General features: G+C 46.7%; 1 protein-coding gene across 2 annotated transcripts in view; it reads left to right on the forward strand.

The window, feature by feature from the left end:
• LOC142575387 (lysine-specific demethylase 2A-like) overlaps positions 1-25,279 on the forward strand; it is a 75,286-nt gene that overhangs the window by 42,710 nt on the left and 7,297 nt on the right. For both annotated transcript variants that reach the window (XM_075684724.1, XM_075684723.1), the window contains exons 14-17: positions 1,129-1,362; positions 4,016-4,273; positions 15,418-15,612; positions 18,580-18,690. In XM_075684724.1, the coding sequence (XP_075540839.1) occupies positions 1,129-1,362; positions 4,016-4,273; positions 15,418-15,612; positions 18,580-18,690 (798 nt within the window). The remainder of the gene's footprint in view (positions 1-1,128; positions 1,363-4,015; positions 4,274-15,417; positions 15,613-18,579; positions 18,691-25,279) is intronic.

Raw genomic sequence — 25,279 nt, forward strand, 5'->3', positions numbered from 1 at the left:
TGCAGACATTGACGTTGAGAAAACTACTGACTAAAAGGAAGCTCCACGTTGCCTCCAAAGCACAATTTCTTTGCATGGACATCGCAAGTGTTTTACTTCAGGCGGAAACCTGAACTTTCTAAAGCGCAACTGCGTGTAAACGACACCGTCCGGAAAGTGCGAAGTGTGTCCATGTGGAATTTGCACGAGTATGGAGGTTACACTTCTTTGCGTGCGTTGCTAGTATGGCCGCAGAAAGAAGAGTGAATAAAAGGCGTGCTCAGACAGAAGGAAGCAGAAAGTGAAAAGTAGGGGTAGAAAACGAAACTTGCAGGTTGACGTTCTAGGGCTATTCCACGCACTTCCACTGTCTGTGCTAAACTCACATAACTCAAAATCACCTTCCGAGTTGATGCTGCTGCCACCATCACAAAATGCGGACTCAGACTCATTTGAATCCGTGGAAATTTGCAGTTTCTAAAAAGCAGCTGTGCGCGACGTCGATGCCATGTCGGAAGCTTTGAGCGCTCGTCACAACCCTATAAGCCGCTTTAAAAATCCTCCCCTGCCCCTGCCCCCGTGGTGAAAAAAACACACAGACACAAAAGCAAAACTAAAAGAAAAGATAGTTTCCCTTTTAGGCGCTAGATGGTGCTAGCTGTCTAGAAGCGCTCTGTGCGCGACAAAACTTGAAGTGGAAGCCATCAACCATATGTTATTGATGGGTATATGCACAGACAGGAAAGTGTTAAGATGTAGTTGCATATAACTATGACCAAGTATTTGAGCCATAAAAGTTGGATTTTGTGGATTTTGTGGCACTTATGCAAAAACAAGGCAAGCGCACTGCTTAAGATACTACCTGCAGCAGGCCATAGAAAAAAATTCTAGCACATATGTCACTACGTCTTTGATGTAACTTCGGGTCATTTCAATTTGTCATCCCCTTATGTCCTGGACCGCCCGAGATGTTGCCTAGGCCAATTGTCATTGGCTAAAAGCAGTGTCTCGGGAAGTCCTTGATAGTGCAAGAAATCGGATACCTTTTATGCGTGCCGTTCATGCAAGTGTTACAGTTAAGAACCAGATTTACAGACCCTTGGTTTGTGCTGTCGTGTCAAGCCCTTGGCAACTATTTCTGGTGTGCAGAAGAAGAGCAAGCCGCGAGTGGGTCTGCCCCCGCTGGGAGGCAAGGGGTCGTCCAAGGGGGGCCGGGGCTCGGACAAGGACAAGAATGGGGCCCGGCGGCGGCGCACGCGCTGCAAGAAGTGCGAGGCCTGCCTGCGTGCCGACTGCGGTGACTGCCACTTCTGCAAGGACATGAAGAAGTTTGGCGGGCCCGGCCGCATGAAGCAGTCCTGCATCAGCCGCCAGTGCATGGCTGTGAGTAGTTTTGCACCCTTGGCCTTCCGATAGTCTGCTTGCCAATGCTCTTACTGCACCATGGCAGTAAGTTTAAATGGGCCTCCACTTGACAAGTGCAGGCACATTAAACACTCTTTAATTCAGGCTCATGGGTTGCACAAAGTTTTGCTCGCATTATCCGAATTTCAAATTGTGCAGAGTTGGATAGAATTAGTTCATTCTGGTGTAACGGCGTCACGAAAATGAAGCAAAACGGTTAAAGACATGCTGAAAAAGTGCCAGTGCTTGCATCTTATCTTTGTATACGTTCTGTGAAAACATTACACCAGGATCAACCCATACCATCTAGCCCAACTTTCACCCATCGGAATAGAATTAGTGTCTGAACAAGGGTTTGCTTTCTCATAGGAATGGTGTACCCCACATCGCAAAAATTTCTGTGCCCCTTCTGTTTGTCCCTAATTAAGATCAGATGCCAATGTAAACTTAATGGATAGTTTGCAAAGGACAAGGAAACTTAATCTGTACAAACACATGTTGATGATATTGCAGCTGCCAGCACCCTTGTGACAGACCCTGAGGGACCATTACGTAGCAGCACCTGTCAATGTAGCCTCAACATCGAAACGGCTTGAAGTACTTGTGCCTTACGAATGCTCACTCATAAGCCCCTTTTGGCTCTGCTTCTGCTCTGGGAAGGTCAAACTCGAATGAACCAAAAGCCCAATTTGAATTAAAATGCTTCAAAATGCAGTGAAAACATTGGCTGAACTAGAATATTCAGTCTTGTTTGGATTGCCTGGAACCATAAAATATTGTGGGTCCTTGACTATAGTTGAAAAATGGCTACACATAGGTGATAGGTGTTTGTTTCACAAATGTAGCATGGCCGCATCTGCACATTCGTTTCGTGTGTTCCTTGAGTATACTGAGTTCATGGAATTCGTTGCAATTGCAAAACAGTAATGCATTGTCTGTGCAGGACACTGGGCTTGCTCCTGGAAGCACTGACCTGCCATGAACTAGTAAAATCAAAACCCAATTTTTCTGACTCTCTCGGTGCCACGAAAACGTCCACAAAAATTGGGTAGTTCGAAAAAAATTAATGCATGCTTTTTACTGCCCTCAAGGGCTCAAATCGCCACAGGCACCTTCAAAGTAGCTCTGAAGGCCTGCTATTACTGGGCGTCTTTGTGCTCGTACTGCGACGAGACAGCGGGTGAACGCCTGCATAATTAAAGAATACATGCCGTGTCCGTGAAAGTGGCTCCACTCTTTTTTGGAAAAGGAAAATAAGCTTCACATCTCAGTATGCTTCACCAAAATGCATTGAATATGCTTGACCGCATAACCGCTGTATAGCGGCGAAGTTGGCTTTTGGGATCCAGTATTATGCATTCTCAGACACCTTCTGCACTTCAAAGCCATCTGCTAGGATGACAAAGGCAGAGTTGGCGTCATTGCTGACAGTAGTAAATTATTTCAATGAAACACACGGCATGGAACAGCAGGAAGCTTGGTAGCAAATGTCGAATCAGATAGGCCTAGTGTTGCCGCAGTGGCTACAGCTGTCAGCAGAACGGCATACTAGAGCTCTTGGTAGCTAAAGTCAAAGCAACTAGTTCAGTGTAGTTCTTATGTTGTGTGTGTGTGTGTGTTCTGTACATGCATGTTTATGTGCATTGCGGGGCATGGGGGGCACTCGGTTGTCCTCGTGCCTGACGCTGCCAAGTGGCACGCGTCATTCCACAGTCCAAGAACTTTCTGATGTGGTTCTTTTCTAACTAAATCACCAAAGGAATATTGTTCCTGTCCTCCAAAGAACAACATTAGCAAAGGAAGATTGTTCCTGTCCTCCAAAGAAGAATGTGGCCCCTGACATGGGGAAACCGTCTAAATTCACATGTATGTGCACTTTCGTTTATCAGAAGGACTTGTTTGTATGCACTTCGCTGTGTCATTTCCTGAGGCTGTATTGACAGTGTTTGCACAATAAGTGGAATTCACAGGGCTAACAGAAAATTAGAACTTATCCTGTCGCCTTTCTCGTGTCGGTCATGTTAAAGGTACACTAAAGAGCAGCACTGAATCACTTTGCACTAATAAAGCATTCTTTCCAAATTTTATTTTCAATAATTTCACAGTGATAGGTTGATTAGTAGGAGAAAATGAAGGTCAGAGCTCAATTATTAAAATTTCTCACTGTATAATCGCAGCACCAGTGTGACAGTGCGACGTCGCATATGTTGGCAGTATGTTGTTCTCTTATTTGAGCCGATGTACCACAGTAAAAGGTTCTTGAAACTTGCCAAGTGCAGCTTTAGCTCTATTAGTCCTTCTCTACCAATGAAAATTATTTGACTGAACAAGCACCATCAAAATTCATGGTGTCATTGCAAGCTGGTGCGAGAACTTCAAGGTGGCATTGTCACTCATTTTCGTCTTGGTGTTTTTTCTGGCGTACGAAACTCATTCTTACAATGAAAGTGCCTTTCTTTCCTTTTTTTTTTTGGTACTGCAAAAAGGCAGTTTACCAATTCAGCTTGGTATATCTTTTGTGTGTGTGTGTGTGTTCTTTTAACACTACGGTTATTGTTTCAAGCATTAAACAACCAGCGCCAGAACCAGTGCCGTAGTTTTCACGTTTTTTTGGGTGCGTGCCCCCTTGCAGCCCGTACTTCCGCACACAGCGTGCTGCATGCTGTGCGGGCGAGACGGCTGGGAGAAGGGCGCCCCGCAGCCCGGCTCGGACCAAGAGGCTTGCTCGTCGCTCATGGAGTGCTCCCAGTGCTGGGAAATCGTGCACCCAGCGTGTCTATCTGAGCGCAACCCACATCTCGTGGGACTGCAGGGCAATGTCAGCGATGACCTGCCCAACAGCTGGGAGTGCCCAAAGTGCTGCCGCGACGGGAAGCCCGACCAGGTCAAGGTGTGCTTTCCCTCTGCTTTGCGCTGGGGCTGCATTCTTGGGGACTGCAAATGATGGGGTCGGCGACTGTGGCCAGGGTGTCTACCAACTGGGAAAACCGGGAATTCTTAGGGATTTTGAGTAGTCTGGAAAAACTCGGGGAAAACTCGGGGAATTTGTCCCTCTATCAGGGAAGATTAGCTGTAATTTTATTGAAAGGGTTGAAAGTCGCAGTAAAGCTGGCTTGAGCAAGACAGGAATCGTAATGAATCGTCTTTGACGGCCTGTCGTCGGCTGGAGGAGTTGCCAGTGCACAGACAACGACCGACTTTCCGGATTCCCGATAATTTGGACGGCTTCGCGGCACCACCACCACCACGTACACTATAGAGTCAATGTATCAGAACGTCTGAAATTTCGTACGCAAGAACTCTTCGCTGTCCGATTTTCCGGACGTTTTGCCATGATCGTAGGTCCGAAACGGCATTAATAAAAGCCACCACTGCTGCCATTTTGATTACCTCGCCGCCTGAAACCGGCGCTCTCGCACGCAGATCCGCTGGCAGCCGTAGCCACCGCTGCGGCAATGCTAGGCCTAGCTGCTTCGACATTCGCTATGAAGCTTCTTGTCGTTAGGTGCAGTGTCTTTTATTGAAAGAATTCGCTGTTTTCAGCAATGGCACTGAATCTGCCTTTGCGGTCCTCGCGGTTGGCTTAGAAGCTTGGAAAGCACAGTGCGATGCACAATACCGGTTTCCGAAAGTCAGCTTCGCCTCCGTACAGGAATGTTACTTGGTGAAGCATACGCAAAAGTATTGCAGTGAAGTGCAACAAGCGTGGGAAGGGGCTATTGCCACGGGACACAGTATGTGTTCCTTAATTATACACGCGTACACCCCACCCCGTATTTCCTGTCACAGCACGAGCACCGATATGCCTGATACGTGTACCGACAGGCCTTCAGAGCGTTTTCAAATGTGCCTGTGTCAGCTTGAGCCCTTAAGGGCAGTAAATGACATGCATTTATTTTTTTCCAACTGGCCGATTTTTCGGACCTTTTCGCGGCCCATAAGGAGTTCGAAAACTAGGACGTGGACTGTGCAACTGCCCAAGAAGATGCTTCAAATGGTCCGTGGGGCGAACAAGTGACGGAAGGAGTACAAGAACAGAAAGGTCCTACGCATTGAGGAATGAACGGAAAAGGAAGCGTGCTGCCGTTATTTTGAAGGAGCTTGAGCTCAAAAAACAAAAGTGTTGGCTGATGCCGAGATGCAAGTGTCCCTCATCCAAACCAAAATAAACTCTTTGAAGCAGTGAAACACAACAATGAGGCGTCGTGCGCGGGCTGAGAGTATGTCAGGACAGTTGTGGTAGACTTACGAGCTGTTGAGAATGAATCTCAATTGTGACAAAGTTCAGACCTCATACCACTGAGCTTAGTATCAGTTTATAGAAATAGTTCATATTCGAAAATATTTGCTTTTGTATGGATCTCCTTTTTTATTCGTATTTGAGAATGTTCGACTCGATTTGCAATTTTTTTCGAAGACATTTTATTTGCTGTGCATTTTACTAACCCCTTCCTTCTATTCTCTTCTTGAATAACATGAACACTTCTCCTTAGTATTCAAATTGGATTAAGTCGTTTTTTTTTTTTTTCATTTTTTTTTTATATGCTTACTAGAGAGTGAGCGCATTGGGCAATATGGTTTCAGCTCGTCTTGACATAAAACAGTTCTGCATCACTCAGGGAATTTTGCAAAGGCACTCAGGGAAAACCTGGAAAACTCGGGGAATTTGGAAATGTCAACTTGGTAGACAACCTGGTGGCATTGGCCCACTGCGGTGGCTGTGGCGTTGCACTGCCGAGTTCGAGGTCGTACATTCGAACCCAGCCGTGTGCGAACCCAGTCATGTGGCAGCCATGTTTTGATGGAGGCGAAGGGCAAAAGCACTTTCATACTTAGGCTAAGGTCCTTGCTAAACAACCCTAGGCAATAAAAAAAGATCTGGAATGCCCTACATGGCGTGCCTCATAATCAAATCATGATTTCGGCACGTATAACCCCAGAATTTTATTCACACACATATACAGTCGAATCTACTTATAACAATACAGTCGACTCCCGTTAATACGAAGTTCACCGGGACCGCAAAAAACTTCGAATTAAACGAACTTCCAATTAAGCACAAAACACAAAAAACAGCACTTTATTTGTGGCGAAATAGAGTATTTTCTCTAAGAAAAATAGTCGGTCATCTTGCTTTGCTTCTTCTTGCCGAATCGCGCTGCTGAAAGCAAGTTCTGCAGGCTGTAGATGTGGCGGAACGCTTCTTCCGCGTTACCTTCAGCGGCAAAGAAGCACTCCGCAAGAGCAAGGCCCGCAGCTACATCGGCAGCCTTAGGTTGCGGCTCGCCTTCAACGTCATCGTCGCTTTCCTGGGTCGCTTCCTGGGGCTGAATAATCTCTACAATTTCGCTATCCATCAGCGCACCGCACGTTTCGACCGCCTTGTCTACGGCGACGTAATCTTCAAAATTGACGTCCCCGAGAGCATCACCAAAATCAGTGCCGTCAAGCTCGCTTGTTGACGCTTCCTCCGCTGAAATTTCAGAGGCATCCTCCGAAGAAGCTGCCACAAAACCGCAAGCCCTGAAGCAGTTTGCGATTGTTTCTTGCTTCACACGATCCCATGCTCGCGCCAACATGTGGATGGCACTAAGCAGGCTCACCTCGTACTTTGTGGAGCTATCCATACACAAAATCATGCGCTCGAGGAGGCGCCACCTGTACAGGACTTAACATTCTTGATGATGCCTTGGTCCATTGGCTGCAAAACAGCCGTTGTGTTTGCAGGCAAAAATGCGAGGCGTATTGCACTCAAGGCTGGCACATTCACGTGAGCACTGCAGTGATCGACAAGGTACAACACCTTGTGGTTCGAAGCAGCAAACTTGCGGTCCAATTTGATTATCCAGCTCTTGGAAGATTTCGGCCGTCATCCACGCTTTTTTGTTCGCCTCATAGTCCACAGGCAGCGTCTTCACACCTTTAAAACATCTCGGCTTCGCGGCTTTCCCGATCACAAGTAACCGATATCGTTCCATGCCAGTCATATTTGCCGCGATCAGCACCGACACTATCTCCTTGCTGTGTTTGCCCCCAGCACAGTCATCGTCCTTGAATGTCAGGGTCTTCTCTGGTAGAAGCCAATAGAAGAGTGCAGTCTTATCTGCATTGAAGATGTCTTCCGGTCTGTATTCGGCGAGATATTCACGCAGCTTTCCGTCCTTCCACGTGGCGCATGTTTCCTGGTTAACGGACGCCTTTTCACCACACACGCTCTTGAAAACCAGGTCATGGCGATCTTTAAAGTGCGTCAGCCATCCATCTGACGAAACGAAGTCATCGATCCCCAACATTGCTGCAAGCATTCGGGCTTTCATCGCAACGATGTCTCCGCTGAGAGGAAGTTTGTTGCTCCTGGCCTCCCTAATCCAAACCAGCAGAGCCTTCTCCAACTCTGGGTAAGCGCCGGTGCGCATTCGCTTCCGAGAAGTCTTGAACTTGTTGTTCTCAAATGCATCCATTATTTTGCGCTTGTTCTTGATGTAGTTAGAGAGCATGATCGGCTTGATCCCGTACTTCCGCGCTATGTCTTGTTTGGCGGCACCTCCCTTCTCAACTTCCTTCAAAACCTCGACTTTCGTTGCCAGGTTGAGCGTGGGATAAGAGCCACGGTTTTCCATGGCTATAAACTGTGCGACTAGGTACAGTCAATTCCGAATCACTCGTGGAACAACCTAGCCTACGAGCTTCCCGCACAAAGGCGCTAGACCAACACACGGCTTGACATACGCTGCGCACGCTGCAAGACTAATCTCGCACAATCTCGCCACTGCCAGTATGCAGCGCTGCGTGCACCTATGGCACCCGCGTGGCCTCTGGCGGGAGTCGCTTCGCCTCCCGCCTGAGTTGATTGCGGAGGCCACGGCAGCTGTAGCAATGAATAATCGCGCCGCTCCAAGAAGGATGGCGTTGCGGGCGGCTGCGGTGGCGATGACACCAACGCGGAGCACGGAACTGTTGCAACACTTGAAAAATTGCACATTCTACCAAAGAATGACGGTCACCTCGAGGATCCCGGCTGAAAATTAACTTCCAATTAAACAATATTACTGGATGAGGACTTCAAATTATCGAGCGATTTCTTCTATAGGATTACATGCAAAACTGACGGGACCAGCACTTCACTTCTCATTAACCGAAAATTCCAATTAAGCGGCTTCGAATTATCGGGAGTCGACTGTACCGGTTTTAACACTATATCGATTACAACAATGAAAAGCTGCTGTACAGTCAACTTTTGTATGTTTTTTAAGGAGGAATAACCCCCTCACTACAATGCCCCCATGCTGCGTTATCGATTACAATGAAGTCTGGCTGCTGAGTGTCCGTGCCGAAAGGTAATCGAATGCGAAATCCTTGAAAATGAAAACGAAAAAGTGAAACGCGAGCTACACCATGATCGCCTGCCACCCCAACTGCCGCCGCACAGTTCTTTGCAATGCCAGCCTCACACTCGTCTCTCTCATCGCCCTTCCACCCCTCCGAACATGAATGGGCTGTGCCCATAGCTATGCACCTCGCCACCCTCTGGAACGAATGGACCGTGCCAACTGCGCTGACAACGCTGCTGGCGCTGCTCCCAGATAGCTTGCTGGGCCCTCATTTTGTAAAATTCTGCTAACAGACTGAGTCCCTCGTGCTTGTCTTTGTTCGTTGCATCATAGTCTTTTTTGGCCACATGGTTTCTCAGCCTCGTTTGACTCGCCGCCAAAATGGAAGATGGTTTATCCACCCGCTGATCATGGGCAATGCACGACATTGCTGGTGAAAAGACAATGCACTGCTATAGATTTGGAAACAAAGTACTTCTAACTGAGGAGGCAATCATCGCAAACGTGCTTGCACCGGATAGCGGCAGTGACGGCCACAACGGCAGCGCTGATGCAGTAGGGCATACTGTCTGAACATTGTTGCCGCGGGGGAAGCCCTGTAGATGATGCAGTCCCTCAGGGGCTTGTTTTCTCGAGGGACCGTCTGCTGCACTACGGGGAGCACCTGGATGTCTTTGAGAAGGATGTTGGCAACCTTTGCGTTAAGCAAGCAAGGCTGATGGACATGGGGTTTTCTCATGCAGGCCAGGGGGAAGTACGTGGTGTGACGCTTGTGGCGATCTCGTCCCAGCCTTCTGGATTCCTCATGCTGAGATGCTGCTGCAGCAACGTTTCCGCATTCTTTAAACGGCACCTTTTGGGGCCACTAAAGCGATGCCTCGGCAGAGCTCATATGTTACTTGCCGCCCATGGCCCCTCTTGGGTTTTGTTATAGCAGTACCATTCTCGAATGCCAACAGTCGCGGCTTGTTAAAACCATGCGATCGGAGTGCGCAGAGAGAGAGTTAAACAGCATCGACACGATCAGAAGCCGGATGCAGGGAGGTGGTGGGGAGGAGACTGGCCTTCACGCCGTTATAGCTTTCTTGGAATAGCTACGACATCCCCCATATTTATTTTTTAATACAACCCGGTTATAACAAATATCGGTTATAACAATGGAATTTTCATGGTGCTTATAAGTTGGTTTGACTGTGCAGTTGAAACGTGCGACAATGAAATACTGTATTTATGTCTAGGCTGAGTTTCTTTAAAAATAATCATGTACTAAATTCTAGGGTCAGCTTAGATTCAAAAATTTTAAACGCACCAATTTGTAATTGAAGATGATAAATTTGGTGCATAGCTAGTGCCATCTAGAAAAGTCAGTATTGCAGTCGCTGTTAACTACGCCAGTGGCCAACTGAAGTACACAAGTGATATCGCTATTTTGACCTGTGTCGTATCGGCATGCGACGTTGGCCCATAGCGTGGTGTTATTGTAATGGCACCAAACAGGCGATGCCACTTTAGTGCCGCTTTCAAACGAAAAGTTGTGCTAGCCATAGAGGCATCGAAGAGAAAAACGTCCGTCGTTAGAGGGATAAAGTGGAGCACTTTCTGTGTGTGCTGGAATGAGGAGATGCCAACGATAACAGAGAGGAGCTGTTCACCGAGATTGCGCTGCAATTTGATGCATGCGAGCGGTGCCGCACTGTCTACGCATGCACGAGCGTGCGGACGCTAGCTTGCACGGGCGCGCAGATGCGAGCTTGCATGCATCCATGCGCAAGTTTGTTGATAATGCGATGATAATGTAAAGTGAGCTCGGCATGTTCACATTAAATAAATGTTGTTTTCGTTTTGTGAACACTGTCCTCACATTTTTGTTTGGCCTACATTCTGGGTAAGTTTGTTATTTTTTCTGACTTCAGACATTCAAGGGTGTGCTTACGATCGCGCCCGGCCCCTGTATCGCCAGTGAACGTCTACAAGATTCAATGCATTTCGTACCTCTCGACAATGAAATGTCGCTGTACAGTTAAACCTAGATATTTTCGAAGTAGGTAAAATCTGCAAGTTGTTTCGTTATGTTGAAATTTCATTGTATCGAAATTCGGCCTTTTATGCAAATAAGCACAGTCCCTGATGGATTTTTCTTGCACGGAAAGGGGCCGCAGAATTTTCCAAATTATCGGCCAATCGAAAAAAAGCAAATTTGAATGAAAAAAAAAACAATTTATTTTGATGAATTTGGGAGTCTGCGACGAATCATGCGGTTTCATGCCATGTTCACGGTGTTTTCACGTGGGCGGTGCAAATTAAGTGAAGCGAGCCACGCTTTCGCGTGCACTCTGCCCCTGCGGCTGATAGCGTCACCTGCACTGGGACAATGCTATCATGAAAAGTGCCGGTGACAGAAAGTGTATACTTCGTCTGTCTCTCGCTCCAATGGGTCACGATCTCAAGATTATGCAACCTCCAATTCTAAACGTGTGGAAAGACGGCTTGCGTGATATCACGCCATCTCGGCATGCTCACTCTTTGCATATGTGGCAGATTACCTCTAAAGCGAGGCACTGGAAGTGGTAAGGGAATACATCTACTTAGGACAGGTAGCGACCGCTGATCCGGATCATGAGACTGAAATAATCAGAATAAGAATGGGCTGGGGCGCATTTGGCAGGCATTCTCAGATCATAAACAGCAGGTTGCCATTATCCCTCAAGAGAAAAGTGTATAACAGCTGTGTCTTACCAGTACTCACGTACGGGGCAGAAACCTAGAGGCTTATGAAAAGGGTTCTACTCAAATTGAGGAGGACGACGCAACGAGCTATGGAAAGAATGATGGGTGTAACGTTAAGGGATAAGAAAAGAGCAGAATGGGTGAGTGAACTAGCGCAAGTTAATGACATCTTAGGTGAGATCAAGAAAATGGTATGGGGGGGGGGGGGGGTAGGACATGTACTGAGGAAGGAAGATAACCGATGGTTATTAAGGGTTACGGACTGGATTCCAAGGGAAGGGAAGCATAGCAGGGGGCGGCAGAAAGTTAGGTGGGCGGATGAGGTCAAGAAGTTTGCAAGGACGACATGGCCACAATTAGTACATGACTGGGGTAGTTGGAGAAGTATGGGAGAGGCCTTTGCCCTGCAGTGGGTGTAACCAGGCTCATGATGATGATGATGACCTCTAAAGCAGGGTGCGCGGCTGCGCATGCGTTCAGCCACTCTTGCAGCCATGCGCAGCCACGGCCAAGACGCGCTAGTAATCACGACGCTTGCCAATTTAACACCCCCCCCCCCCTCCTTTCCGCCCCTCGCGCGTGCTTGATCACATTACTGCAAGCTCACTCCCCTCCCCCTCTTTCTCTCTCACCCTCGCATATTTTCACTTGTACCTAAAGCACTATGTGTGGGGCATGATAGAAGTTTATCGCACTTGGATTTATGCGGAACATGATGCGGCTTTACTTAGGCGGCGACTCTTGCCGTGTGGCGCACAAGTTGAGATGTGTACTTGCAAGCAGCAACTTGTAATGCAATCATGTGACTATCCGCGCATGCGGAATTTTCTATTTATTGTCTCGGGATTTCATTGTTGCTGAAGCGAAATTTTGTTATATTGTAATTGCACACAAACACACGTCATTATATCGGGGTGCTAATTGTATGGTGTTTTTGGACAAGAGGTCATGAAAAGTTTAAAGCGCCGGGGGCGAACTCTTTCGTTGGAAACACGTAATGGCTGCCATATTGTTTAATGATCGCCTATTCGAAGTGGCACGCATGTTGCTACCGACATGTGATGACAGTTTTCCTGCACCTAGCGCAGTGCTTTAAAGGGTGGGTGTTTGTTAAAGGTGGGATATAGATCGAATTTTATTGTTTAGGTTAAGTGTGACGTCCACTGTACATTTGCCTAGGCCAAGTATGTTCCGTAAGCACCTAGGAATTCAGTACAAGCAATCTCCACTCAACAGAGCTGTATCCGCTGTCTGTGCCCGCATGCTCCAAAACAGTTCCAACGGGATGCCAATACAGGGGAAAGAAAAAGAAGTTTACCTATAAGTGATTGCAATTAAGGAAGGAGCCCCGGGTCTTTCAGACTGAAAATTGGCCCAAAATTCGAATTTTCATATTTCATTTTCTACATTGATGACGCGTTTGTGTGCCTATCTCTGAAATTTGGTTACAAAATAACGCGGAGTTCTTCCATTATCGTCATCTAAAGATACGAATCAGCAAGCATTGCCCTTTAAATTGGGGACAAATTGCGCCCGATTTTTGTCACATAACTCGATAACTGCGCACTCTGCCAGCGCCACTTTGGTATAATTCGAAAGCTCACGTTTCTGGCTTTCTTCATTCGTTGTTCATTAACATTGTCGGTGCCGTGGTCACGAAAAAAAACAGCAAAAAGAAATTCGCGGCACACGCTATTATTGGCCAGTTTGAACATGTGACCAAGATGGCAAGTCATGATTGGCTCCAAGGACCATGAGTGCTCAAAAGATGAAAACGGCTGCCATTTTGTCTTAGTCTCTATGCTTCAACGCTGGATATGCTGGAGGTCTGGCAAAGTTTTGTTCCGTGAATCGTTACAGGCGCAAACGTACGAGATGAAATAACCTTCCAAAAGCGATTCCGTTGTCGCAGCCAGCACAGGATACCCGGCAGCTTGCTGCTGAAGTAGTACTGCCGCCGAAAGTCGACTCCTCAACTACTTTGCCGGATCACCCATATCCACACACTGGTTACACTCGCGTAATAATTGAACACGGCTGTCACAAATGAAGGGGAAGTTGGTAAGATAAGAGCACATGAAAAAGCTACGCTCGACAAGATTGCATCTACGATGGCTACGGAGCAAAAGATTCGGCATTTTGTTGAAGATCTGACCGCCGATAGTGCAACAGCCTCGGTCGCGAAGCCCGCTGCTCCGTATGTTGTCGTCAGACTTGCAGCAGTGAGCAATCTTAGCATTTTCTCGTGTAATACTTGCGGTTCTGCGTAGCTGGTGCTGAGCGATCAGAATTGCGGTCTCACTATTGAACTGACTGTGGTTTGCAAGATCTGGGGCCGTATTCTGAAACGGTTCGCCTTCCGCGATAGTTTCGCCCCTGCGATGGTCACATTCAGTAAATCAAGCGACTGCTTACCCATGATGTCAGCGTGCACTACCAACACGCGCTGTCGAATGCTTCACATCGCATGAGAGAGCTTACCGTGCGAGTGTTCTTTGCACTGACTACGGTTGGTTACGGCCACTTTAGGTAAAATAATTTGAATAAGGAAGTGTGAAATGTTTTATTTTCAATGAATCAAGAAATACCGCCGTGAAACCACGCGTGTCAGGCACCACCAATAAGGTTACTATAAACTACCTTCATGTCATCTCTACTACACTCCACCACCAACCGAATACCAAAAGACGTGTTCGTTTATTCAATATATGTCGAGAGCACCTATCAGCACCATGATGTTAAAATGATGTAGGCCGGGACTACTAGATGGCGCTGTTTATTTTCCGGTTTTGCTAAAACCACCAATCAGCGCACGCCTTTGGAGGAGGCACGGCCAAGGTGATAGTTTCGTGGAAGAAGAAAGTTTCAGAATGCGGGCCCTGCGGTGAAGTTGCGTCGGGATGGAGCTCATGGGGAATTGAGGGCCCAAAAACGTGTAATCCTTTTGAAGTGAACGTACTCGCAGTGCACACTATGTCGTCAACGGGCAACGGCCATGAATTATACCTAGTGCCTACTTATGGCCTTTGGTGCCATTTTTTTTTTTTCGAACTTTCTTTCAGTATATCAGCTGTGAAAGGTTTTTGTTTTCTCAAAACCACAATTTTGATGATGGTGCCATATTGGAGGTGCATTATCCCTGCTTCTACTTGTGCTATCACTGTAATTCTTCTTTCTGCACATCAAATAAGACCATTGATTACGTACAAAATTCAGATTGAAAAAGCACTGTGCAACTACATTCAGGTGTATGTTACATAACTTCAGCTTTATAATTCCCATGACCATGTAATTTCCTACGCAAGTATTACTGGTTAGCTCTAAAGTGCATGTTCTTGCTCCAATAATTTGTCAAATTGGTCTGTATGTAGCCTCCCTGATCTCCGTCACAACGCTGGGATTTCTTGGCATGCTTACGCACATTTGAGGCAACCCAAACAGCAATGCAGTGCTCGACCACGTTCAGTCAGTACGTATGGCTTTTCATGCCAGATTTCAGCACTAACAAGGAGTAGCAGTGTGCTATGGTTTCAAGAACCAACAACATTCATGCAGAGTGCATGATTACAGCACAAAAAATGTTAAGCGGCACGCATCCAGTGAAGAAAGGCAAGAAAAAAAATATTGGTTGAGAGAAGAATCCTTGCGAAATTTTTCACCTCCAGACTTCTTGTTTTTATCATTGCACAGGTCGTGGGCAGTATTCAGCTGTTTGGTGTCCCTTTTCATGCGTTTGCATGGTGTGTGTTGCCATCTTCTGACCACTCTGGAGTGCTTTCACAATTTCATCTGGGCACTCATTGTAAACTAATATTTGCTGGCAGCACGTTGCTTTCTTGAACATCCCTGGGGAGAAACTGCATGATTGCACACTAATGTTCGCTGGCTAAGTCTGTCGCTTTCGTCCTTGTTTCTGGTTTGCAGCTTTCAGCAACAAACCCGTTTGACATTTCACTGAGTGATATTTCTCCTGCAGCCACGGCACACTCGAGGTAGAATGTCGAAAGGTCCACAGGATGGGAAGTCTGAGTGCGAGTACCTGCCGGGCCTGGAATCAACGCCACCAGTTCCAGGCAACCCTGCGCTCAACTTGACGTTGAGACCGTACGAGGCGTCGGGCGAGCTTTGCACAAGCGAGCTCGATCCTTGCGGTGCTCCACCAAAAAAGAAAGTGAGTGTGCGTTAGCCACTTTGTGGCCCTTTTTATTGTTGTGCCCCCCAATATCTTTTTTGTGGGAACAGATAAATAGAAATTCTTGCACTTGTGTGCCTGTGATGCACTTTTCCTGAAGTTGCCCTCCATAGCTCTTCAAGGTGGTACAGCTTGTGCTTTAAGACAGAATTTACGTCTCATGGCCAAGTAGCTTGAAAAATGGGAGAAGTCAGCTTGCATGAACAGCAATTTTTTTAAATGAGGAAAAAGAAAAACCTCAAACGTTGGTTTTGTTCATGTTTCGAAAGCACCTTCCTTAGCCATGAGACAGCAAAAGCGCATTACAGCAGGTCGACACACACTGGTTTTCTGTTACTGTTACCTGTTCCTGAAAGTGTAGGCATTGCAGTTGCCATGTTTGAAGGATCAAAGAAATGCATATCATATTTACTCAGATTGTCTGACACATCTTTTTTTTTTTTTTAGCGGGGAAATGTAGACCTGCCCTTTGTGGAACTGGCAGAATTTTTTTACCTACTGTAGTTATTTGAATCTAAGCTGGCCCCGATTCTAAGCACACCCCCAAATATCCGAGGCCAGAAAAAAAGAAAAGAAAAAAAGAAAAAAGAAAACTCACGAATGTGGGTCGAACAAAAGGTGAGGACAGCGTTCACAGAATGAAAACTGCATTTATTTAATATGAACATGCCAAGCTCACTCTGTGCTGTCATTGCTGCTAGCCTCATCGCCATCTTTCGTACTGCTGTCATCACGTTGCAGCAAATGCACAGTCTCCCATTTCCCCCTGCAACAACGGACGTGTTTCTTGATATTGGAAGTCCCACCAGGCTTGGAAGTTTTAAAATGCCTCTGCGGCTATACTCGTGGACAACTTTTCTTGGCTATGAAGCGAACGTTACGGAAACTAAGCACGCCTCTTTCACCGCTGCTGGAAGTAGACCCGCAGTTTTGCTCTAGTTTTCTTACGTAGGAAATAGAAAATAATACTTCTTTGTTTTTTGCAGCACCTAATTTGAAACAATACGTAACATTTACCAGTCAGCTATTGGTATTTTATTGTATATTTAGTTTGTTCCTTCAAGTTCTCACACACCCCAGACCGCCGCACGTTTTGCACATTCATCAACCGCAATATGACACCTGTGTCTTCTGGTGCGCGTTCATTGCTTGCTGTACTGTTAATCACCTCCCCTGAGAGGCTGTTGACCAACTTTAGCAACAAAAGACTGTTGAAGCACACAAAGTTTTTCCAGCGTCTGCGCGGAAATCAAGCGAACCCATCTGGGAATCGCAACGATAGGCATGTACAAACAAGTGAGCGAGCTGACTGCTGCTCCAACTCTACCGACACCATCGTAGGTTGCGCATCCAAGTCCTAACCAATGCCATGCGGCGGCTGCTTCGGACCTCCAACGCAGGCTGCGATGCTCGTCATTCAGAACTTGATATATATCGGGTCTGAATAAACATTGATTCACACCGATCGAATTGTATCTAAAGAGATTGTGTGAGGTAGTGAAACCAAAACCTGTGCCCATCGCTCGGACTACATTGCGTACGAATACAGTCATGTACAGAAGCTCCACCCCCATAGCTTTCGTTGCATAGCTAAAAAAAGTTGTCCGTTGCTATAGCACAACTTTTCGTTCGAAGTCAGAACTATAGTGGCTTTGCCTGTTTGGTGCCATTACGATAAGGCCACAGCGACACAGGTCAATGCAGTAACGTCGCTCGTGTACTTCAGTTTGCCACTGTCGCGGCAAGTGGCAGCTGCGATGCTGACTTTTCTAGATGGCACTAGCTATGCACCATATTTATCATTTTCAATTAAAAACTGGCATGTTCCTTAAGATCCTTAAATCTAAGCCGACCCTAGAGCATGGTTTATAACTATACGAAAAAAAAAAAAAACATATTGGCCTAGATTCAAGTAAGTACGGTATCTGGGAGGCCAAAATAATATGGGAGCCAGAAAAAAATTTTTAAACCTGTGTGCCTCATTTCACAGTGTCTACCCAGTTAACACGTCCCCGAGTCATGTGAACACCCAATTTTTGTGTGTTCACAAGTTCACAGCACGGGCCTCAATTGCCCGTGTTGTTACTTTCCGTGTCGTCCTCATCACTGTCGTTAGGTGACACTTCGGCAATAACAGAGGCAACGATGGTGAAAAGTCTCGACTCGAAGAAAATTCGAACCTTGTAGCCGACGTCTTTTCGCGGTTGCAGCAGCTCTTCCAAGCAGCTTCTTCGCGTTCCAAATGTCACACACCGTAATCAACAGTAGATCCCTCTCGCATGCCAGCACCAACTTCTCTGTGCCACGTTCGATAACGCGAACAATGTCCAATTTTTCTTCTATGCTGAACACCTAGTTTTTGTCTGAGCTTCAGCGTGACGAGAGTCCTAGCTTGCACGACGCCATGACGCCGCAGCACAGGCCGCAACGCCCTCTGGCACAGTGCTGAAATGATGTTGATGTGGCTTCAGCCTTCCACAGCCTTCCAAGTACCCTCTGCATTTGCAGTTGTGGGCCGTTCTGATTTCTGAGGCTGGTTGTTCTGCCGGCCCGACCTACCGACGTGATTGCAATCATGCCGTACCACAGTGATTGGGCGAAGAAAAGTGGAAACACTTCATGTTTACCGATCCGTACGCAAAAGCTGATATGGTTTATGCAGATACAATAGGCATCATGTTCAATGGCTGCTGAAACAGGGATTTGACTTTACTACTTTCAAAGTGAAGCTATTGTTTAAGCAGATGCTGTTTGATGAGGTTTTACTACATGTGGTTGCTTTGTGCAGTGCCAGTTCACATGATGAACTTAAGTATGTCGTACCTTTATTTTACTTCAGAAATAGCTTACAAAGTCCAATCCTGCATCACGTTTTGTGTTTGGTTCCTTGTTTCTTGTGGGTATGTCGCACCTAAAGGTTGTCTCCCCACCTTTTGGCACCTGCAGATCAAGACAGAAGGACCTCAAGAACTTCTCGAGTATGACGGCGTGCCTTTGTCAGACAAGCCGGTTCAGCACCTGCCAGCAGCAGTCAAGAACGGAGATGCGAGCGACGAGGTAAGCAGGGAAGCTTAGGCTCGATAAAGCAGAGCAGCACTGTTCAAGCATGCATTCAACTTTTGCTCTTTGAGGGACATCTTATAACACCGTCTAAATTATGTTACTGTAGACACTGAAGAGCCGCACTCACCATGGCAGCTCAAAATTGAAAGTGGAAAAAAGGAAAAGAAAAAAAGTCCGAAGACATCACGCATGTCTTCAAACATTGTTGTGAAAAAGCTTTGAAGTCACAGGCATATCTAACGCCATGGATGGCCGGGAGGACGACGATATCCACGAATTTGCTGCCAATCCCGAGCCTGAGCAGCAGCGACAGCGAGGTGGTGGGAACTAGACGGGTACCAGGTGCGTGGCGTGCATGTGTAAACAAATATATCCATTGTGAAAACAATGGTATTCGCCCCATTTACAGTGAAGCTGTTAAAGGGAGTTCTGCAACAGTTCTCGTGCATCAATGTCGCTATCGAATGCAAACACAGCACAATGTGTGTGGCAGACCCGAATTCGCTTTGAAACGTAATGATCGGGGACTTTAATGTAGAAGTTGTCGTGCGTAGATCTCATTGAAATAGAACACAACTTAGTGCTTGTTCTTTTTTTTTTTTTTTTAAGCAAGCAATCCATAATATTTGTTTGTCATGTAGCATTATACCGGCTCCACATGTCAGCTAGGAATCGGTGAGGCGGCAACGGCAAAAGCCAACAACATGTTCTTGCCACACAGCTGGCGTGACAGCTATCACTAAGAACAGCCAGCCATGGCCTTGCTCGGATGTGGACTGGGTGGGAGCCGTCACTGCTGTAATTTGTAACAGCCAGTCACGAGGAGGAAGCAGCGTTTGAGTGTTGCCATGAGCCAAATTAGACCTTGAGTACTTTCACAGGGTGCGAGGATTCGCTCGTACAGCTTTGCTGTTTTTTATGTATTGGTTGTCCGATTGGTATACATCTGTGAAGCCTTTTTTTTTTTTTTTTTTTTTTTTTTAAAGAGAAGAGTTGCAACAATCACTCATGGTTAAAGTGTTAAAATTGCTTGCTCCTGTGAAACTGCCGTACCTCATGAATAGCAAAAAAAAAAAAGTGTGGTTCTTATACGAGTATGGTAGTATAACAGGAAGATGTTAACGAAGCAGATGGCCACTGATGACATGATATGAACTATGCAAGAAACACTGCAAGAAACACCTAATTAGAATATCAGCACTGATTACTACTCAGATTAAGCAAAAAAGCATTTGCACTCTCCCTTCATTGTTCACATAATGCATCACGCCAGCCACAGATTGTCTTAAAAATGTGGAAACTTCTTGAAGTTTAAGGTTAAATGCTAGAATGATTCGAGAGGGGACAGTACAGGAGAGCCTCGTTGATACTATCCCATTTTGTACGATCTTCCAATGCCAACATTTGGGATCAAGAACCGAAATAGATCGCCCAATACTGTTAATCTTCATTTTTACCAGTTAATATGTACCCAGAAAACCCTCTCTTTCAGTACCAACATTCAGTACATTGCCAAACTGCGATCATATGATAAGTTTTCCGGCCACTAGATTCCATGTGAGCAAAAAAACGCGCAAGGTACATGTAATTCAGAGCAGTAGGCACCCACCATGGCAGCTTCTTTGCAGTACTCAAACGCCAGTGTCACATGAAATTGCCAGCACGCACTCGATTCCTTTTTTGGTACCAGCAAGTCTCCTTGCGAGTCGTGTCATGTCACATTCACAGCTATTGTAGGAGAATGACAAACCATGTCTCGAGCCGCTGGGGCCCTACCATCTCAGTGCGCATCAGCATCTTGTGCTGCAGCAATGCTATATTTCTCTTTTATGAATCAGTGGCATGCTACATTCAGGCCCAATTTTATTTTCTTACTTCACAAAAATTGGTTGTTCGTTAGAATTAGGTAAACAAGTACCAACACTTTTGCAAGGAACTTCATTTTAAGTCTACGTTTTCACATGCTTTTTTCTAAAACATATGAAGGAGGTTTTAATGTGCTGTACAATCTCAGTGTCATTACATTAGAGGCCTCTTGAAGGTCAGACTGCAGGCTGCAAACACAACCAGAAGTTGTTTGACACTCCACACAACACCATATCCTCTGTGCTCAGTGGCTATGTGCTTCTCAGCACAAGGTCATGAGTTCATGTCCCAGCCACGGCAGCTGCACTCAGATGGGAGTGGAATGCAAAAATGCTTTTGTACTGAGCATCAGGTGCCCCAATGTCGAACTCCAAGGTGGTCAGAACTAATGGAAAGAGCTCTCTGGTACGCCCTTGCTTACAACCCATATGCTGCTCTGGGTTGTTTAATCTTTTTTTACTGTGCCTATAGAAATTGAACAATTTGATTGGCAGTTTTTCTATGCATTGTTAAACATTTCTGCTTCAAAGAAAAGGGTGAGGGGAGGGCATGTGCCTGGTGTTCCCCCCTTCCCTCTGGCTTCAGCCCTGCACTTACCGTAAAAACCCAAGTATAATATGAGTTTTTTTTCCCTATTATTAGCTTCCCTAATTTCTGCTTCTTACTATATGTGGATACGAACAAAAATTTCACTCAGAAATTTGGGCTAGAAGTTTTGGTTTCCTTATTGCTGTGTGGCTATGGCTTGACTTCGTGATTTCTGCATGGCTACGGCTTGGCTTCCTTTTTGCTGCATGGCTACGGCTTGGTTTCGTTATTGATGCGTGACTACAGCATCGTTTCTTCCTTGTTGAGTGCACACCTTGGCAGCACACATGCATACCACGCTTCGCGAAGTGCATCTTTTTTATTCCGCATTGAAGGACCAATATGTCCGGACCACGAAAACAGTACTCGGCTGCTTTCAAGAGAAAGGTTTTTTTAGCTGCACAGGACATCGGCAACAGTGCTGCTGGGAGGCAGTCTGGCGTCAACGGGGCAAGCATTTGCGTATTGCGTTGACAGAAGGAAGCCCTTTTCGCGTGCAGCGGAATGCAAAGAAGCTTTCGCGGTCCAAAGAGTTACACATTCCCGAAAATCGAACTCGCCCTGACGGAACTCGTACGCCAACAGGGAGCCGCGCATCTAGCCTTGAGCGTGGAGCTTATGCAGGCAAAAGCTAAGGAGCTTGCAAGAGAAAAGGGGCTATCGAGCTCCACCTTCCAAGTGAGCAAGCACTGGATTTATCGCTACGTGTGCTGTGCTGGATTTTCTTTATGCCGCCGAATTTCGATTTCGCAAAAGCTGCCCAAATCGTTCAGAGAGCTGCTTGTGGCTTTCAAGCGTCACATTATTTCGCTGCACAAGTCCAAGAACTTCCAGCTAGGGCAAATCGGCAATGCTGACCAAACGCCGGTTTATCTGGACATGCCATCGCCCCTCACCGTGCACGAAAAGGGCTCTATTATGTCCGGTCCACTGGCAACGAGAAAACGCGAGTTACCGTCATGTTGTCATGCACGGCAGGCGGATGCAAGCTCTCGGCCTATGTCATCTTCAAGCGCAATACAGTGCCTAAGGGGGAGGAGCTGCCAAAAAATGTCATGAGATGTCATGAGAAAGGCTGGTTGAATGAGAATCTTGTGCTCGACTGGATAAAGTCCATCTGGTGTAGGCGGCCCGGCGCACTGTTCTTGTTCCCGTCCATCCTCATGCTGGATGCATTTCGTTGCCATTTGGCTGACTCAGTGAAGAGGCTGTTGTGCAAATCCGGCACTGAACTCGTCGTTATCCCGGGTGGGATGACGTCTCAGCTGCAGCTTTTAGATGCTTTCTTTAACAAGCCATTCAAGGGCGTGGTCAAGCACATTGGATGCAGTCAGGTGAGCCTACAGTGACGCCGACTGGGTGGCTGAGGCGGTCTTTGCCAGTCATGCTATGCAAGTGGATTGTGGACGATGCATGAGCCAGCATACCAGAGGATGTTGTGCGTCGCCATATTCAAGAAGTGCGGCATCTCGAATGCACTCGATGGCACAGAAGATGAGTACCTCTGGGAACATATGTCCAACAAAGAACTACCCGAAGAGAGCATAGCTGGGGAAGACAGTGATTGAATTGCTGTGTGCAATTTGTAAATAAATGTTTTCCTTGAGTTTTCCTTACTCGTATTATACGCGGATAAAACTTTTTTTTCCCATTCCGCGTCCCAAAAATTTCACCTCTTACTATATGCGGGTTTGTGTTACAGTCACCGACCGTTTATTCGGACCTCAGGGGGACTGCGGAAATGTCCGAATAAACAGGTGTCCGAATAAACAGGTGTGTGAAAAAGCAGATTAGGAAAAGAAAAAAAAAGAAATCCTTTATTTCCACGCATTTAATCGGGCTCGGCAGTATGCTTGAAGAAATCGTGAATGCGCCGTTGCACGTTGTTCCATTTACGCGCAATCAGACAAGCCTGAATCTTGGAGAGGGTCGTACGGTCACTATAGGCGGCTGAAAGCGCAGTCATTGCTTGTACACCCTCCGCATGCGACGGCAGCGTAGTACATGGTGCGTCATCTTCCGACTCGGAGTCATCGTCCGGCGGCGCAGCAGAATGACGAATGATCTCGCCGTCGTCGAGTTCTGTGCATGCCAGTACAGCAGTATCAGCACCTGTGAAACTGTCAAATGAGACGGTGTCCAGAATTGCAATGCAAACACTGCGCAGGTTTTGGCAGAAACTTTTCGGCGTCAGTAAGGAGCACATCGGAAGGCGACAAATCCTAGGCCTCCCGGCATTCGCTTGCCGGCACTCCCCAGCGCAGTCTGCACGGGCACTGTCGGCGTCATTAGACACTTGACGCGATGTTTCCATATGCTGCATTGCGTCATTGCAACCTCGACACAGCACACAAAGCAAACACCACCACGCCGTCGCGCCGACACCAGTCGCACAAACGAAAAACGTGGCCTACTTGCAGTCTCATCCACGAAGAAATGAATCAGCTGCTGGATTGTCTTAACATAGCTTACTAAGCTGAAACCGGAACTGCTGTAGCTACGAACCAGGCAGAAACGATGATGATGAGGGGGGATTTGCAGGAGCACCACTTCGTGGGGCAGCAAGGTGGCTCCGCTCAAAACAAAAATGTCGTTAAGCAAGTTGAACTATGCACCGGTCAGAGTCGGTGCATGGTGCTCGATCGAGTTGGCACAAGGAGTGTCCGAAAAATCAGACGAGAGGTTGCAAGGTGTCCAGACTTTCAGCAGTTGTTATACATTATGGTCTCTGAGAAGAATGGCGGTGCCGCAAAGCAGACCGAATAATCGAGCATGTCCGAATTTTTGGAATCCAAAAAATCAGTTGGCGACTGTATACGCGGGTTTTTACGGTAAGTGCTTGCGTTGTTGTCAGTTGAACTTTGAGGACCTCTCACCATCTGCCTGACGCCGGTAGCAATACCCAGAGAAAAAGATATCCAAAAATCTTCATCAGCAGTGGACGCGCACTATTCCATGTTGCACTGCTGGAAAGGAAGAGAGAAAGGCGCAGCATCTGCAGGAAGGTGTACCATTGACTGTAGCTTGGAAATATTGTTGACTGTAGGTTGTGCTGTGCGTGTATGCAAAGTAAGCTGGAAGTACTGTCCACCAGTTGCATGATGCCCTATTTCATCGCTTCGACTCCTTAAGTGGTTGTAAAGGCACACCAGCCGGTAATGACTTACCTAAACTCAGCAATAGGTGAGCAATAAATTCAGCCTCTCAATGCGCCCTCCCCTGCGATTTTTATTTTTAAAAGGTGTATGTAACAACATTCCGATCATACACGCCACCATGTATGATCTGTGCCCCCAATTTCAACAGTCGGAAAGAAAAATTATCCCTTCGTTTGGTCTGCGGAAGTAACTGCATACAACACTGCTCAACTCTTTGCAAGAACACTCTTCATTCTTAAATGCACGACTCCTCTACGTTGTATCTTCGGCCAGTGGCTCTGTTCCTCCATTCTTTGGCGGTGTTGACAATGCTGGATTCACACGCAGGACATTATTGTGGACAAATCATTCGCAGGATATCGGCCGTGAATCAGATCACTTCGCAGCTAGCATGACAGTGCGAGTGCTAGCTTCCATTTGTGGATGAAAGTGTGGATGGAGAAGCCCTCGCATCGGCAATGGAGCAAATGCGACCGAGCCGAAAACCCCAATGGTGATGTGGCGCACTGCTGTATCGAGAAGCACTTCGTGCAGACTGAGGGAGTGCCATGGCAATGGGTGACGTATAATTTTGCCAGTGCCGCATGCGCTATTCGCCAACTACTAAACACAAAATGGCAACCTGTAAAGCAGAGGAAAATTGGCGACCATGAAAGAGGGGACAAAAGAAGCTTCAGCATGCAAGAGTTTGGAAGGAGGTGGGGTTTCCTAGTCGATAACGAAACTTTGAATTGCGCTAATCCTTGCCTTGAGGTGTGGCTTCATGGCAGTGTATGCTGTTATGCTGTGAAGCCACACTTCAAGGCATACTTTTCATATAACCCGCACCCCCACTTTACTGTTCATTTCTTGAAATTTTGGTGAGAGTTACACATGAAAAATTACAGTATTTACTCCTGTGCTCCAAACTGCAATAAATATCAATAACTGTCATGTGTTACTCTCATAAATTTAGACGGATTTGTAAACGT

Source organism: Dermacentor variabilis, chromosome 3 (genome assembly GCF_050947875.1).
Source record: "Dermacentor variabilis isolate Ectoservices chromosome 3, ASM5094787v1, whole genome shotgun sequence".
NCBI lineage: Eukaryota > Metazoa > Arthropoda > Arachnida > Ixodida > Ixodidae > Dermacentor > Dermacentor variabilis.